General features: G+C 38.5%; 1 protein-coding gene across 8 annotated transcripts in view; it reads left to right on the forward strand.

Annotated features, from left to right (window-relative positions):
• Nucleotides 1-18,611, forward strand: part of CCDC30 (coiled-coil domain containing 30) — a 134,898-nt gene that overhangs the window by 25,142 nt on the left and 91,145 nt on the right. For all 8 annotated transcript variants that reach the window (XR_006712224.1, XM_045476913.1, XM_045476911.1 and 5 more), the window contains 3 exons: nucleotides 5,648-5,719; nucleotides 12,816-12,931; nucleotides 15,735-15,833. Coding sequence is in view for 7 of the 8 variants with exons in the window: in XM_045476913.1 (XP_045332869.1) it covers nucleotides 5,648-5,719; nucleotides 12,816-12,931; nucleotides 15,735-15,833 (287 nt within the window). In the remaining variant the exon portion in view is untranslated. The remainder of the gene's footprint in view (nucleotides 1-5,647; nucleotides 5,720-12,815; nucleotides 12,932-15,734; nucleotides 15,834-18,611) is intronic.

The raw sequence follows: 18,611 nt of genomic DNA on the forward strand, positions 1-18,611 counted from the left end.
CAATGTGGGGCTTGATCCCATGAACTGTGAGATCATGATCTCAGCCAAAATCAAGAGTCACACACTTAACTGACTGAGCCACCCAGGTATCCCCCAAATTGAAACTTCTATACTTCAAAATACAACATCAAGGGACACTTGGCTGGCTCAGTCAGTAGAGCATGTGACTCTTGATCTTGGGGTTGTGAGTTCAGGTCCCATGTTGGGTATAGAGATTACTTAAGGAATAAAATATATTTTTTAATTTTTTAAAAGTTTTATTTATTTATTTTGAGAAAGAGAGAAAGAGAGCATGAGCATGGGAGGGACAGAAAATGTGAGAGAGAATCCCAAGCAGGCTCTGTGTTCAGCGTGGAGCCCAACACAGGGCTCCAACTCACAAACCACGAGATCATGACCTTACCCAAAATCAAGAGTCAGATACTTAACCACCTGAGCCACCCAGGAACCCCTTAAGAAATAAAATCTTTAAAAAAAAAAAACAAAACAAAACAACATCTGAATGTCCCAATCAGATGTGAATATTTCTATTCATCAGTTTTTTGGATTTGTTTTATATTAATAGTGACACAAATAAATAATGATATTATTGTCATGAATCTAATATTTACAGATAGATGAATAATTATGTGACTCATTAAATCATAAAAGGAAAACAATTGTATTTCTATATGCTATCAAGAAACTATTGAGGGGTGCCTGGCTGATTCAGTCGAGGGAAACGTGATTTTTGATCTTGGGGTTGTGGGTTCAAGCCCCATGTTGGGTGTAGAGATTACTTAAAATCTTTTAAAAAAAGAACTATTGAGAAATGAAATAAAAATTGCCACTTGCAATATCAAAAAAAAAAAAAAAAAAAAAACAACAACAACCAACATCAAGAAAGTGAAAAAGACAACTCACAGACTAGAAGAAAATGTTTGCAAATCATGTTTGATACAGGACTTATATTTAGAATATGTAAAGAATTCTGATAATAGTAAAAGAAAGCTTGATTTAAAAATGAGCAAAATATTTGGGTAGACATTTCTCTGGAGAAGATATATGAAAAGATGCTCAATATCATTAGTCACGAGGGAAGTGCAAATTAAAACCACAATGAGATACCAGTACACACACACTAGAATGGCTATAAAAAACCAAAAACAAACAAAAAAAACAAAACAAAGCATGACAAGTGTTGGTAAGGATGTGGAAAGATTAGAACCTTCATATATTACTGACGGGAATGTAAAATGGTGCAGACACTGGAAAATAATTTGACAGTTTCTCAAGATGTTAGATGTAGAATTATCATGTGGCCCATCAATTTAACTCTTAGGTATCTACCCAAGAGAAATGTGCGTGCGAATGTTCAGAGCACTATTTACAATAGCCAAAAGATAGAAGTGACCCAAATGTCTCTCATTGGATGAATGGATAAACAAAATGTGATACAGTAATTCTGTGTAGGAAATAGTTAACAGAGACCTGACACTGCTGTCCTTAGAAAGGCATGCTTGTGAGGTCAGCCCTTGACTAGCATCTGGGAACTTGGATTTTGGGAGTGTCCCCACCATTCCCTAACTGATAATAGGGGCTCACTGTGCCTAAACTGTTTGTGCAAACAGTGTGGTTTATACTTATATAGGGTCCCAGGATACAATTTCAAGGTGGGAGAGGGGTGTTTCTCTCACACCACCAAGCAATTCTTGGACATCATTTGGGTGTCCTACGTTTCAACTTAATTCTGACACTATTTACCTTTAATTCTGACGCTGTCTACCTGAAGATAGTGTCAGATTGTACAGGCTAAGGCTCAGTCTTGTAAGACTGCTCCCTCCTTCAGATGCCAGTTGGAAGCCTAGGGTATCACCTGTGCTTCTGACCAACTGGCTATAGATTGGAATTTCCAATTACCCCCTCCTTGGGTTTGATGAATTTGCTTGAGTGGCTCATAGAACCCAGAGAAATATTTAATTTGCTAGATTACTGGTTTATTATGAAAGGATATAACTTAGGAATAGCCTGATGGAAGAGATGCATAGGGCAAAGTATGGGGACGGGGTGCAGAGCTTCCATGTCCTCTCTGACTACACCATCCTCCCCAAACCTCCATGTGTTCAGCAACCCAGAAGCTCTCCAAACCCTCTCCTTCTGGGTTTTTACAGAGGTTTCACTACAGGCATGGTTGATTAAATCATTGGCTATTGGTAATTGATTCAACCTCTTGCTCCTCTCCTGTCCCTGGAGGTCAGAGGATAGGACCTCTAATCCCATGGTTGGTTCTCCTGGAAACCAGCCCCTGTTGTTAATTGCTGGCCAAAAGTCACCTCATTAACATAAGATGGCTTTATCGCTCTCATCACTTAGGAAATTCCAAGGGTTTTAGGATCTCTGTGCCAGAAATGGGTTGAAGATAAGGTCAAATGTATATTTCTAATCACAAATTGCAGTATCACAGTGCTCAATACCTGCCTTCCTTCTGAGAATCTGGAATTTGGTACCTGGTGGGCAGAAGTGGTATATATGTGACTAGCTAGCCCCAAACAAAAACCTTGGGCACTGAATCTCCAATGAACTCCCCTGATAAAAGATACTTCACATGTATGATCAGTTTGTTGCTGGAGAAATTAACCACACCCTGTGTGACTCCACTGGAGAAGACTCTTGGAAGCTGGAGCCTGATTTCCTCTGGCCTTTGCCCCATGCACCTTTTATCTTTGCTGATTTTGCTTTGTATCCTTTTGTTGTAGTAAATATCAGCTGTGACTATTAGTATATCTTTAGTCCAGTGAGGCAAGTCCTAAGAGTCACCGAACCTGGGAGTGATTTAGGGGACTCCAAACACTCATGCAATGGAAGACAATGTGCCTGTAAAAACCAAATACTTAAAGCTTGCTATAACATGGATGAATCTCAAAACCATAATGCTAAGTAAAGAAGTCAGATGCAAAAGGTCACATATTGTATGATTATATGAAGTGTCCAGAAAAGGCAAAGTAGATTAATGGTTGCCCAGGGCTAAGAGTGGGAATTAGGGTTAACTAAATGGGCATGAGGTTTCTCAATGGGGTGATAGAAATGTTCTAAAATCAGATTGTGGTGGGTTTCACAAATGTAAACATACTAAAAGTCATTTAATAGCACACTTTAAAAAGGCAAATTTTATGGTATATAAATTGCACCTCAATAAAGCTGTTAAAAATAGAAGAACTGGTGGAAATAGGTGTATTAGATAGAAATCTAAGATGGTCTCCACAAGCCTCACCTGGTATACACATACCTTTTCCAAGTTATTCAAAAATCAACTACAATATAGATGCTGCTATGAAGAGCTTTTGCAGATGTAGTTAAGGTCCCAAATCAATTGGCTTTAAGAAAAAGAGATTATCCTAAGTGAGACTGACCTGATCAGGCGAGCCCTCAAAAGAGGTTAGGCTTTTCCCTGAAGAAGATATTCAAAGTGTGAGAAGGATTTGATGTGAGGTAAATTCTCCTTTGCTGACATTGAAGATGGAAGAGACCACGTGGCAAAGATTGTTGGTTGCTTCTAAAAGCTGATAGACCTCCCAGGCTAACAGCAAGGAGATGGGGACTTCAGTCCTACAACCATGGGACTGAATTCAGCCTGCAGCCTGAGTGAGCTTGGAACGGCATTCTTTCCCAATACCTCAGAGATGAACACACCCAGCTCATACCCAGCTCATACCTTGATTTCAGCCTCTCACGAATCTTGAGATCATGACATGAGCCAAAATCAAGAGTTAGACACTCAACCAACTGAGCCACCCAGGTACCCTCATTTTAAGTCACTGAGTTGTGGTGATTTGCTTTACAGCATTAGAAAACTAGTGTATAATAGTTATGGATATAAATGAAACAAGATTGGCCATGGCTTGATAATTGTTAAAAGCTGGATGATTAAAAAAAAAAAAAAAAGCTGGATGATAGATATAGGTGTTTCCATAACTGTTCTATCTACTTTTGTATATGTTGGAAATTTTCCTTAATAAAAAAAGTTCTTAAAAAAATACCCAGGCAACCACTAAAAGGAGTAGACTTAGAAAATAAAACTGTCAAACAGTAGAGAGGTCACAGAAACTTGGTCATAAAACCAACACAGTTTTAGAAATATTACTAGTTTAAATGCTCTGAGAGAGAGCTATGATTTTCAAATATCTGTGTGGACACGACAGGAGATGCTAACCTGGCAGTACGAGTTCATGCATTTGGTGGTCTCTGATATACCTGACTTTGGTATATGACATATTTGGTGTATGTGTTATTGTAGAAATAGTTTTTTTTTTTTTAAGTGGAAATTAAATCTAATGTTCACAGAACCTCTCAATTACCTCCTCGGTACTTTAAGCTTCCATAAAAAAATTTATTGTGTAGAGTAAATTCTGAGCTCTCTAAGGCTTTTCTGGTTTGCCTCCTGCGTATCTATCCAGCTTCATATCCCACATTTCCCCTAATCCTTTGCTCTGTAGGCCCAAGCAGTATCAGACTACATATAGTCCCCAGAACACTCAATGTTCTCTCCTACCCATTCTCTTTCATTTATGCTCTTCACTCTCTCTGAAACATCCTTCCACCTGCTATCATTCTACTCCCTCTCTTTCCATAGATGAACACTTAGGAAAATCATTGTTTTAGTAAAACAGAGTAATTCTTACATCTCTGGCACAGTGTAGTCAAACAGACCTGAGTTCAGATCTCAGATTCACCATTTGCTTGTTGTGTGACATTGAGCAAGTTGGTTAATTCTTCTGAGCCTCCCTTATCTTATCTATAAAATGAGAATGCTAATGTCTACTCTGAAGGTTTGTTATAATGTTAATACATCTGACACTAGTAACTGCTGTTGCCAGTAGCAGTGGCAGTAATAGTATTGTTATGGTCAGAATCTAATTTTAGGTGAATCTGGTAGATTAGACTAGGATTTACTCCAAAGAACTGAGCGTTTTGGGATCAATAATGAGACATGCAGGATTGTGCTGGTGTACTTACTTTGTGATTAGGAATGATCTCATAAGATTCACCTTAGTCTCTTACCTCTCAGAGGTTCTTCATCCTGACATAGGAAGCCAACCAGACATACCATTGGTGATGGCTAGACTCCAGGAGGCCAAATGATAAAGCCTGGATTAGAAAACGCAAATCCGGTTGACCCCAATGCTCCATGTTCTTGCCCTATACCATTCTGCCACCTTCATATAATTCTTGGATAGTATCAAAAGATACTTCCTGAAATTCTGTGGTTTTGATATTTCTAGCAGCTACTGGTAAAATTCTAAATATTATTAATTGCAGGAACTAATTTTAATATTTCTGAGTATAATTTTCTTTTTTTTAAAGCTGATAGTACCATGCTTAAAAAGTTTAGCTTTTTTTTCTATTTGTTTATAGTAGTCCCAAACTCTTCAGCATGGAATCTAGTTAGGGAAACAGAAATATTGTCAGACCAGATAATCAGGAATAATAATAAGGTGCAGCAGGAACACTAAAAGGAGTCTGGAAAAGCTTCCTGGAGGTGACATTTATGCAGAAACTTAAAGGAAAATCAGCAGAAATAGAGTGTTCCAAAACAGGAGAACACTTCAGATTTGATCACTACACTAACCATTCACTCCTTACAGAAATATTTTGTTTCTTTTTTCTTTAGACTCTGCACTTAAGAAGGCTCAACTAGAAATAGAACACTTGAAAGAAAATTTGATAAAGCTGAAAGAGAATGGTGAGTCATGCATGTTAGTAGATACAATGTTTAATAATACATTAAACAATAATTTAATATGTATTAAATACGTTTTAATATAATAATATCTTTAATAATAATACTAATAAAACACTATTGCCATTGTTACTACTTACTTCTACTACTATTACTACTACTATCACTTACTGCTTACTAAGTAACAGGTATTCTCCCAGGCACTTTATATGCATGAACTCTAATCCTCACAACCCTTCCAAGTAGTAGTATTATTCCCATTTCAAACACAAAAAAAAACCTGAGTTATGGAAGGTTAATTGAGTTATCCAATAGCTACATTAAGTATTAATGAATTAAGTAATACAGAGTGAGTATTAGAACCCATGTATCTGGGTTAGTCAGATACTCATGTGTCTGACTCCAAAACCTGTGGTCAACACAAATAATACCTATTTTGCCCCTGACATCAAGACACCTCATGATGAATTTAACAATACTTCACACACACGTGTTCACTGGGAAGCCAATAGGCTTGGAATCCATGGCGAATTAGTTAACCTGTCCCTGGCTTGACTGTAAAAATGCTACCAACTATAAATAATACAATAAAAGTTGAGTGTTGTGATGGTTAGTAACTACAAAAATAATTAAAAACGTGTTACCAGTTTTAAATAATTCTAAAATTGAGCTTACCCAGTGATACTGTGATTTATAATAAGAAATTTATATTTAGTCTTTGGCCCTGTTTCTGACACCAAGCTTCTAAAACCCTGCAAATTTCCCATGTGGAAATTTGTTAATGAGGACTCTTGGAAAGCCCCTGGTTTACCAATGCTGGAAGGGGACAGGGCTGGAGACTGAGTTTAGTCACCCATGGCCAATGGATTTAATTACTCATGCCTATGAATGAAGCCTTTATAAAAACCCCAAAGGACAGGGTCTGGAGAGCTTCTGGTCAGTGAACACATGGAGATTTGGGGAGAGTGGTGTCCACAGAGAGGACATGGAAACTCCTCACCCCTTTACTCATACTTTGCCCTGTGCATTTCTTCTATCTGGCTATTCTTGAGTTATATCTTTTTATAATAAACTGGCAATCTAGTGAGTAAAATGTTTCTCTGAATTCTGTGAGCCACTCTAACAAAGTAATCAGACCAAGATGGGGGTCGTGGCAACCTCTGATTTATGACCAGTCAGTCAGAAGCACACATAACAACATGAGCTTGCCATTGGCATCTGAAGTGGTGAACATTCTTGTGGGACTGAACCCTTAACCTGTGCAATCTGATGTTATCTCCAGCTAGATAGTGTCAGAATTGAGCGGAATTATAGGATGCCTGGCTGGTGTCCAATAATTGCTTGGATGTATAGGAGAAAAGAACCCTTACATTGTAATTGGTGATCAGGATTGTTAACCCTCCTTTTCAAAAGTATGTGATACAGTTATAACACTGCCTCCTTAGTAATTGATAGAACAATAAAACAAAATCAGTAAAGATATGGAAGACTTAAGAACACTACCAGCCAACATGATAATTATAGAAATTGATAATTATGGAAATTTTTGATAATTTCTATAATTGATAATTATAGCAAACTCCACCAGATGACACATTCTTTTCAAGTATACATGGAATGTTCACAAGGAGAGACCATACTGAGCCATAAAATACATCTCTGTGGAAGAACTGAAATCACAAATTATGTTCTCTGACCATAATAGAATTAAACCGAAAAACAGTAACAGGAGTATGTTTAAAAAATCCCCAAATATCACAATTGCACCAAGAAGCATAAAATACCTAGGAATAAATCTAACCAAAGATGTAAAAAATCTGTATGCTGAAAACTATAGAAAGCTTATGAAGGTAATTGAAGAAGATATAAAGAAATAGAAAGACATTCCCTGCTCATGGATTGGAAGAATAAATATTGTCAAAATGTCAATACTACCCAATGCTATCTACACATTCAATGCAATCCCAATCAAAATTGCACCAGCGTTCTTCTCGAAACTAGAACAAGCAATCCTAAAATTCATATGGAACCACAAAAGGCCCCGAATAGCCAAAGTAATTTTGAAGAAGAAGACCAAAGCAGGAGGCATCACAATCCCAGACTTTAGCCTCTACTACAAAGCTGTCATCATCAAGACAGCATGGTATTGGCACAAAAACAGACACATAGACCAATGGAATAGAATAGAAACCCCAGAACTAGACCCACAAACGTATGGCCAACTCATCTTTGACAAAGCAGGAAAGAACATCCAATGGAAAAAAGACAGTCTCTTTAACAAATGGTGCTGGGAGAACTGGACAGCAACATGCAGAAGGTTGAAACTAGACCACTTTCTCACATCATTCACAAAAATAAACTCAAAATGGATAAAGGACCTGAATGTGAGACAGGAAACCATCAAAACCCTAGAGGAGAAAGCAGGAAAAGACCTCTCTGATCTAAGCCATAGCAATCTCTTACTCGACACATCCCCAAAGGCAAGGGAATTAAAAGCAAAAATGAACTACTGGGACCTTATGAAGATAAAAAGCTTCTGCACAGCAAAGGAAACAACCAACAAAACTAAAAGGCAACCAATGGAATGGGAAAAGATATTTGCAAATGACATATCGGACAAAGGGCTAGTATCCAAAATCTATAAAGAGCTCACCAAACTCCACACCCAAAAAACAAATAACCCAGTGAAGAAATGGGCAGAAAACATGAATAGACACTTCTCTAAAGAAGACATCCGGATGACCAACAGGCACATGAAAAGATGCTCAACGTCGCTCCTCATCAGGGAAATACAAATCAAAACCACACTCAGATATCACCTCACGCCAGTCAGAGTCACCAAAATGAACAAATCAGGAGACTATAGATGCTGGAGAGGATGTGGAGAAACAGAAACCCTCTTGCACTGTTGGTGGGAATGCAAACTGGTGCGGCTACTCTGGAAAACAGTGTGGAAGTTCCTCAGAAAATTAAAAATAGACCTACCCTATGACCCAGCAATAGCACTGCTAGGAATTTACCCAAGGGATACAGGAGTACTGATGCATAGGGGCACTTGTACCCCAATGTTTATAGCAGCACTCTCAACAATAGCCAAATTATGGAAAGAGCCTAAATGCCCATCAACTGATGAATGGATAAACAAATCGTGGTTTATATACACAATGGAGTACTTACGTGGCAATGAGAAAGAATGAAATATGGCCCTGTGTAGCAACATGGATGGAACTGTAGAGTGTGATGCTAAGTGAAATAAGCCATACAGAGAAAGACAGATACCATATGTTTTCACTCTTATGTGGATCCTGAGAAACTTGACAGAAACCCATGGGGGAGGGGAAGGAAAAAAAAAAAAAAAGAGGTTAGAGTGGGAGAGAGCCAAATCATAAGAGACTCTTAAAAACTGAGAACAAACTGAGGGTTGATGGGGGGTGGGAGGGAGGGGAGGGTGGGTGATGGGTATTGAGGAGGGCACCTTTTGGGATGGGCACTGGGTGTTGTATGGAAACCAATTTGGCAATAAATTTCATATATTGAAAAAAAAATCTTCCTCATGAAGAAAACTCTGAGTTCAGATATCTTCACTAGTGAATTCTAAAAAACTTTTAAAGAATAAATAATACCGATTTTACATAAATTCTTCCAGAGAATTGAAGAAGACAGAATACTTTCCATATGGGCAGCATTACCCTGATAACAAAAACCAGGCAGAAATATTACAGTATCCCTGATGACTACAGAAGAACTTGTGAAAGTATGGAGAGTAAGAAGTAACTTTGGGAGTAGTTGTGTTTCTCCACAATGAATTGGCCAAATAAGTGGCTGTGCATCTATTAATAAGAATGACATAGGTGTATGTGCATGACACAAATAGATGTCCGTGATATGTTATCAGGTGAAAAAAGCAAGTTGTACAGTACTATATGTGGGACAGTGTTATTTTGGCTTTTATTTTGGGGGTCTGGGTGTATGTGTGTGTGTGCCCACAGGACTTTGATGAAGTGGTACACATTAATGTGGGGCAGTAGAGTCGTGAAGACACTGGAATAATTTGCGTAAGTTGTAAATACCTGCTGCACTGAGTGTTTCAACTGTCTACCACCTACCCCACTATCCCAGCTCCTTCCAGCCCCTGTCTTCCCAGCCGCTAAAGGAATAATACTTGGCAGTTCTCTAGAATTTTCCTCCTGAGCTCATTCTTACAGGTGAAGGTCCATGCTTTAAGAGTTGTTAAATATTTTTTTTTTAATTTTTTTTTTTCAACGTTTATTTATTTTTGGGACAGAGAGAGACAGAGCATGAACGGGGGAGGGGCAGAGAGAGAGGGAGACACAGAATCGGAAACAGGCTCCAGGCTCTGAGCCATCAGCCCAGAGCCCGACGCGGGGCTCGAACTCACGGACCGCGAGATCGTGACCTGGCTGAAGTCGGACGCTTAACCGACTGCGCCACCCAGGCGCCCCTTAAATATTTTTAATAAAACCCTTGTCTGTATGTTAGAATGTGTATATAGAATCTTTTGAAGAGTATTTACTAAGTATTAATATTATTTTGGGTGAGGGTGGTGAATAAGGGTTAGATGAGAATATTCAGTTTGAACATAACATTGTTTGTTTGTTTAACTAAAAGCCTGTATTCCATTTGTGATCAGCAAAACAATATTGCATTTAAAACAAGCCATAATTCAACTGCATTTTTAAGATTTATGAAAACTAAAATTCTGGTAACCTCCAGTGTGGACAAATGGGGAGTGTCATTGTACAGAATGTAACTTTGTACAATCTTTTTGAAGATTTGTTTTGGCAGTATCTATTACATTTCCTCAATGCACATATCAGCTGATCCAGTGGTCCAATTTCTGGGGATTTGTTTTTTGGAAGTAATGTCATAAGTACCTAAAGATTGATGAAAAAGGATAATGATTTTAGAATTGTTTATAAGAGCAAGTCATTGGCAACACACCTGAATCTTCATCAGTAGGGGAATTAAACGCACTGGGCAGAATAAAATGAGAGGATGCGTTGAGACCAGTAGATTAGTAAGTGATGTATGAAAAAGATGGACTAAAGTAAAGAGGAATACATTACTGATATGACACAGCTGCATACCCAAAATATATATTGAGTGAAAGAAGCCTCACACACAAAAAATATGTATATTAAGAATCCATTTGTGGGGCGCCTGGGTGGCTCAGTCGGTTAAGCTGCCGACTTCAGCTCAGGTCGTGATCTCGTGGTCTGTGAGTTCGAGCCCCGCGTCGGGCTCTGTGCTGACAGCTCAGAGCCTGGAGCCTGTTTCAGATTCTGTGTCTCCCTCTCTCTGACCCTCCCCTGTTCATGCCCTGTCTCTCTCTGTCTCAAAAATAAATAAACGTTAGGGGCCCCTGGGTGGCTTGGTCGGTTAAGCGTCTGACTTCAGCTCAGGTCATGATCTCACAGTCTGTGAGTTTGAGCCCCGCGTCAGGCTCTGTGCTGACAGCTCAGAGCCTGGAGCCTGTTTCAGATTCTGTGTCTCCCTCTCTCTCTGCTCCTCCCCTGTTCATGCTCTGTCTCTCTCTGTGTCAAAAATAAATAAACGTTAAAATTAAAATAAATAAATAAATAAATAAATAAACGTTAAAAAAAAATTTAAAAAAAAAAGAATCCATTTGTATGAAAACCAAGAACCAGTAAAACTAATTTAAAAGTAGTTCCAAATGAGAAATGGCAAATGACTTTGTAAGGACAGTCCTGTAAAGACATCCATGATACAAAACAACAACAACAACAACAAAACCCACACATCGATATGGTAAAGTTGCAGACAGATTGTGTAGCATCATTTAAATCTTTGAAAAATTGCACAAGCCAAAAAACAAATGTCTCTGTCTCTGTATATATGCACCCACCCACTGACACATATACAAGGTGGGATTGTAAATGATTTTTTTTTTCTTTTTGGTGTGTGTTCAGCACTTTTCAAATTAAAAAAATTACATGCTAAGAGGGGGAAAGGAAAAGGAAGCAAGGGGGGAAAAAAGGAAGAAAGGAAAAATACAAGGAATAATTAATACAAACAGGTGATAAAGAGGGAAAACAAAGGAGACTCTTTTTTAAGTTTATTTATTTTATTTGTGTGTGTGTGTGTGTGTGTGTGTGTGTGAGAGAGAGAGAGAGAGAGAGAGAGAGAGAGAGAGAGAAAGCACAAGCCAAGGGAGGGGCAGAAAGGGAAAGAGAGAGAGAATCCCAAGCAGGCTCCATACCACCAGCACAGAGCCAGAGCCCTATGTGGAGCTCGAACTCACAGACTGTGAGATCATGACCTGAGCCGAAATCAAGAGTCAGAGGTTTAACCAACTGTGCCACCCAGGTGTCCCAACAAAGGAGACTTTTAAGCAGAAGAAGAAAAATAAGAGAAATATATGTGGAAATGGCTAAAAAGAAACAGCTACAAATTCAGGAAAGTTTCCCATAGCAAGTTTGCAATAATACGGAAACTGATGAGCCCTGGAAAGAGCAGGTTTTAGAGTGGACTACCATTTTTTGGGCTGTGGTGCAGGCAGAAAGATGGTTTTGATACATTAACTTGATTTAGCTTAGAAAATCTGTCCATTCGCTGCTCGTGGCTCACCATTTGTTGTCTGTGGGGCCCTACCGTTGCTGAATAGAAGTGTCTAGGAGTGTATGTGGTATGTATGAGAGATAGGACCACAAGCAAGTAGGAAGATAATTTTCTCTGCTGCTGAACCGCTAGGAGGTAGGCTCCGCTGCTTTAAAAATACATCTCCTCCAAGAGCCTCTAGTGCCAAAAACCCTATCCTCAAAATATCCAGCTCTGGGGCGCCTGGGTGGCTCATTTGGTCAAGCGTCCGACTTCAGCTCAGGTCATGATCTCACGGTCCGTGAGTTCGAGCCCCGCATCGGGCTCTGTGCTGACAGCTCAGAGCCTGGAGCCTGCCTCAGATTCTGTGTCTCCCTCTCTCTCTGACCCTCCCCTGTTCATGCTCTGTCTCTCTCTGTCTCAAAAATAAATAAACATTAAAAAAAAAAGTTTAAAATATCCAGCTCATTAGTCTGGTGTGAGAAACAAAAAGAAAACTGTGTTCTTTTCTCTGTTTTAGATTCAATTGACCTACAGAAAGCAAAGGAACGTAACCAGAGACTGGATGAAGAAATTCTGGCTTTAAGAAATCGGGTTCGATCACTTGACTCAGAAAAAAAAGTGCTTGGAGAAGTAGTAAGTTGTTGAATGTCATTTGTTCTTAGAATTTATTTAAATGTGTATAAAATAACAATCAGCAGCTAGAGCAACATAGATATGTATTACCTATATGATTGTATATATATATATATATATATATATATATATATATATATATATAGTCATTAATGAGGACTGATACTGGCGGCTATAGCATCCCAGATAGATGCCATACTGTGACTTAGATGACCTATCAGTATTTATATTTTATACATTTTAGCTGCCTGTGCTAAACAGTAATGTTACTGTTCTTATGTCAGTTTAGGACCTTTTTAATAAGGATTTAGATATCAGTTTACACTTAATTTAGCAAATAGAAATTATTATTCTATTATATTGGATAAATTTGAGTTATGCCACATTGTTGAATTATTTCTTTTTAGTAATGTATTGATTTTTTTAATTTTTAGTTTTTTTAATGTTTATTTATTTTTGAGAGAGACAGAGACAGAGCGTGAGTGGGGGAGGGGCAGAGAGAGAGGGAGACACAGAATCTGAAACAGGGTCCAGGCTCTGAGCTGTCAGCACAGAGCCCAATGAAGGGCTCAAACTCACCAACTGTGAGATCATGACCTGAGCTGAAGTTGGATGCTCAACCTACTGAGCCACCCAGGCACCCCTGTATTTATTGATTTTTAATATGGACTTCTAAGTTCTGGATATATGTCTCTTCAATTTTAGTTTATATTCATTTTACAGTCATATCTCTAGTGTCTCACACAACAGCCCACATAAACTAATTGCTCAAGTAATTTTGTTGCAAGAATGAATAAATACCCAAGAGGATGGCTATTATCAAAACAACAGAAAAAAAAAATGTTGACAGTAATATGGAGAAATTGGAGCCCTTGTGCATTGTTATTGAGAACGAAAAATAGTATTGCAGTGACTATAGAAAACAGCATGGCACTTTCTTTAAAAAGTAAATGTAGGGGCGCCTGGGTGGCGCAGTCGGTTAAGCATCCGACTTCAGCCAGGTCACGATCTCGCGGTCCGGGAGTTCGAGCCCCGCGTCGGGCTCTGTGCTGACAGCTCAGAGCCTGGAGCCTGTTTCCGATTCTGTGTCTCCCTCTCTCTCTGCCCCTCCCCCGTTCATGCTCTGTCTCTCTCTCTGTCCCAAAAATAAATAAACGTTGAAAAAAAAAATTAAAAAAAAAAAAAAAAAAAAAGTAAATGTAGGGGCGCCTGGGTGGCTCAGTCAGTTGAGCTGCCGACTTCGGCTCAGGTCATGATCTCGAGGTCCGTGAGTTCGAGCCCCGCGTCAGGCTCTGTGCTGACAGCTCAGAGCCTGGAGCCTGTTTCATATTCTGTGTCTCCCTCTCTCTGACCCTCCCCCGTTCATGCTCTGTCTCTCTGTGTCTCAAAAATAAATAAATGTTATAAAAAAAAATTAAAAAAAAAAAAAAGTAAATGTAGAATTACCATATGATTGAGCAATTCTGCTTTTGAGTATATACCCAAAGAATTGAAAGCAGGGACTTGAACAGATTTGCACACTCATGTCACAGCAGTGTTATCCACAACATCCAAAAGGTTGAAGCAATGCAAGTGTCCCTTGATGGATGAATAGATAAACAAAATGTGGCACATACATTTGGAATATATAGATAAACAAAATGGAATATTACTCAGCCTGAAGGGCATTCTGACCTGTGCTACAACAGGGATGAAACTTGAAGACATTATGTTAATTAAAATGTTAGTCACAAAAGGACAAATAGTGTATGATTCCCTTTATATGAGGTACCTAGACTAGCAAAATCACAGAGACAGAAAATAGAATGGTGGTTGCCAGGGGCTGGGGGGAAAGAGAGGGACAGAATAGGGAGTTCTTATCTAATGGGTAAAGAGTTTCAGTTTTGGAAAATGAAAAGAATTGTGGAGACTGATGATGGTGATGGTTACATAATAATGTGAATGTACTTAATAGTACTGAACTGTGTGCTTAAAAATGGTCAACATGGTAGGGACGCCCATGTGGCTCAGTTGGTTGAGCGTCCAACTCGATTTCGGCTCAGGTCATGATCTCACTGTTCATGGGATTGAGCCCCAAATCAGGCACTATGTTCACAGTGTGGAGCCTGCTTGGGATTCTCTCTCTCCTTCTCTCTCTGCCCCTCTCCCATTCATGCTGTCTCATGCTCTCTCTCTCAAAATAAATAAATAAATAAAACTTTTTTAAAAAGGTCAACATGGTAAATTTTGTGTTATGTAGGTTTTATCATAATTTTTAAATGTAATCATAAGCATGAATAAACAATGACTGTTCAAGTTGTCTTAGTCTTTGTAAATTTATATATTTAATACTGACATATACTTATATGTTTAATACATGCATGTACATATATACACCTGCATGATAAAATTCAAGAAGGGTACATCGCACACAGTGTTGTTTCTGGAAAGGGAAAAGGGATTGTGGCGTAAGGTTATGATAGGATAATATCATTTTTTTTAAGTTTATTCATTTTGAGATAGAGCGTGTGAGTGGGGGAAGGGCAGAGAGAATGGGAGACCGAGAACCCCAAGCAGGCTCTGCACTGTCAGTACAGAGCCCGACTCAGGGCTGGAGCTCAAGAACCATGAGATCATGACCTGAGCCAAGATCAAGAGTCAGAAGCTTAACCCACTGAGCCACTTTTTACTCTATAAACCTATGTGTGTTAGTTGAATTTTTTTCGTGAAGAATGTATTCATGTATTACTAGTACCTTTTAATAGCAAAGCAAACCCCCTCCCCAACCCCATACTCTCATATTTGAAATACTTTTGTATTTAAGGTCAAAAGGCTCAAAGGAAAGATTCATGAATCTCAAGAGAATAAGCAACTTGGAAACCACTCCCCTGGGAAAACTGTGGGTGCTGAACAGAGAGAACAGGTATTTGAAAGTCTATTCTTTCTGGTTTCATATTTTGAAGTGAGTCCCATTTTTGCAGAGTATACCAGAGCGATTGGTGCTGATCATTTATTACTCTCCTCTTATTGCCTCTTTTTCTATTGCTCAGCCAATTAGAGTGGAGGAAGAAATTGGGGTTCAGAGGATGTGTTTCTGTTCACTTCTTCCCCACAGGGGAAATGTATGTGAATAATGTGATGGATTATTTCTTTTAAAGAAAAGAGGAAAGGAATCTTACAAAGAGACAACCAATTTGAGCATTTTTAATCATCACAATGAAGTTGATTTATAGAATCAACCAATGGTGGGAGAGGGGGTAGTTGGAGCCACGCTTAAAGTAATAAACCAGGGTAGAGAACGAGAAAGGCCTAGACGCCATGTGCAGTGTCTAGTCTTTTCAGTGTGACCAGCATCTGAAGCGGTGGACAAAGTGGTCGACTTTAGGGCTGGAATGAAGCAAAGCCAGTATGTATTAGATAAGGCTGTTTCAGACATTCAGGGCAAGGAGCTAGACTGCTTTGGGGGGCTTTCCTCTTATATACTTAAGATGAGTGACATCCCTTGTTGCTGAGGGGCCTCATTCATGAGAGCTGTTTTTATTGTAGCTCCCTGGGCCCTATAGCCCAGACCTCTTAGGTATCATGGAAACTACAGCTACAGAATTTCTTGGCTTTGACCCAAGGAGTTAGTGTCCTTTCTTGTCTTCCAAAACCCTTTTCCATATAAGCAGTACATTTTTGTAGGAAAGAAAGGAAGAAAAGCAGGGAATGATGAGTGGAGGAAAGAAAAGAAGGAATTTACAATCAAGACTGCAGTAACTTTTACCAAAATCATTCCCCAAACACTCAGTAGGGCTCTAGTTACAAGCAAGTTGATTATTAATAACTATTTTGATTAGTTTCTTACTTATCCTTCCAGTATGTCTTTATGCAAATGTAAGAAATTTGAATATTTACTCAGATTTCCTCCCTTCCTGATTTCTTTTTCTTTTTACTTCTGTATCATACAAAAGAGAGATCCTTCTGTATCATACAAAAAAAGTCTTCCTCATTCTTTTTTCTTTTTAATTTTTTTTTTAACATTTATTTATTTTTGAAAGACAGAGAGAGACAGTGCATGAGCAGGGGAGGGGGAGAGAGAGAGAGGGAGACACAGAATCCAAAGCAGGCTCCAGGATCTGAGCTGTTTGTTAGCACAGAGCCCAGCATGGGGCTTGAACTCACGAATTGCAAGACCATGACCTGAGCTGAAGTCAGAGGCTCAACCAACTGAGCCACCCAGGCGCCCCAAGTCTTCCTCATTCTTTAGAGCAGTGTAGCTTTCTATTGTGTGCATATACTACATTTAACCAGTCTCCTCTGATGAACACTTGGGTTGTTTCTAGTCTTTTGCACATGTATGCAGGTGTTTCTGTAGGATAGAGTCACAGAAATGGGATTATGGGATTAGAGATTAGATACATCTGTAATTTGGGTAGATATTGCCCGATATCCCTCAGAGAGAATTATACCATTTTCCTCTCCCTCAGCAATGCATGTGAAAACCACTTGGTAAAAAATTCACCAACTGAATATATTGTCAAAATTTTGTGTTTTTACTAAATGAGAGCTGAGAATGGGTATCCAAATGTAGTTTTCATGTTTATTTATCTATTTACAGTAAGACTGGGCATTTTTCATATGTTTAAAAGTTATTTGTATTTCTTTTATAAAATAGCTTGATTGAAATACCTAATACAATACAGACATACATATTTTAAGAGTTGAGTTCAATGAGATTTGACAGGTGCATACACCTGTATAACCACAACCGACCACTGCAATCAAGAAAGAAAACACATTCATTAGCCTAACATATTCATTAGCTCCCTCCCCCTTTGCCATCACACCCCTCCCTGCCCTGTCCCCACTCCACCACTTTCTGTTATAATACATTTTCTAGAATTTCTAATAAATAGAATCATCTGGTATATACTCTTTTGTGTTTGGCTTCTTTCATTTGAAATGATGCTTTTGACATTTATTCATGTTGCTGCCTGTGTCAAGAGTTCATGTTTTATATTGCTGAGTAATATCCCTGTATGTGGATATACCATAAACTATTTGTCTACCCACTGGTTGATAGAACATTCAGATTATTTTCAGGTTTTGACTGTTATAAAATAAAGCTGTCACTAGTATCCTCATACCAGGTTTGTTTTTTTTTTTTTTTTTTCATCTTGGATAAATACCTAGTAGTGGAATTATCAAGTCATAGAGTCAGTGCATGTTTAACTGTATAAAAAACTGCCAGACTGCTTTCCAAAGTAGTGGTACTAGTTTACATTCCCATTGACGATGGTATGGAAGTTTCAGTTGCTTCCTCATCTTCAACAACATTGTTACTGTCAGTCTTGTGAATTCTAGACATTCTAGTGGACACGTAATGGTATCTCACGGTGCTTTTAATTTGACTTTTGAGAGTATCTAATAACAATGAGTATGTTTTGATGTGTTTATTGGCCATTAGTGCATGTTCTTTTATGAAACCTCTGTTCAAATATTTTGCTCGTTTTTAATTCAGTTATTTATATTAAGTTGTAGGAATTCTTTCTATTTTTTGGATAACTGTCCTTCATTAGATAGATGTATTTTCAATATTTTCTCAGTCTGTGGCTTGTCTTTTCGTCTTTTAAAACAGTGGTTTTTTTTGTTTTTTTTTTTTTAATTTTTTTTTAACGTTTATTTATTTTTGAGACAGAGAGAGACAGAGCATGAACGG

The sequence above is a fragment of the Leopardus geoffroyi genome, chromosome C1 (assembly GCF_018350155.1).
Source record: "Leopardus geoffroyi isolate Oge1 chromosome C1, O.geoffroyi_Oge1_pat1.0, whole genome shotgun sequence".
Classification (NCBI taxonomy): Eukaryota; Metazoa; Chordata; class Mammalia; order Carnivora; family Felidae; genus Leopardus; species Leopardus geoffroyi.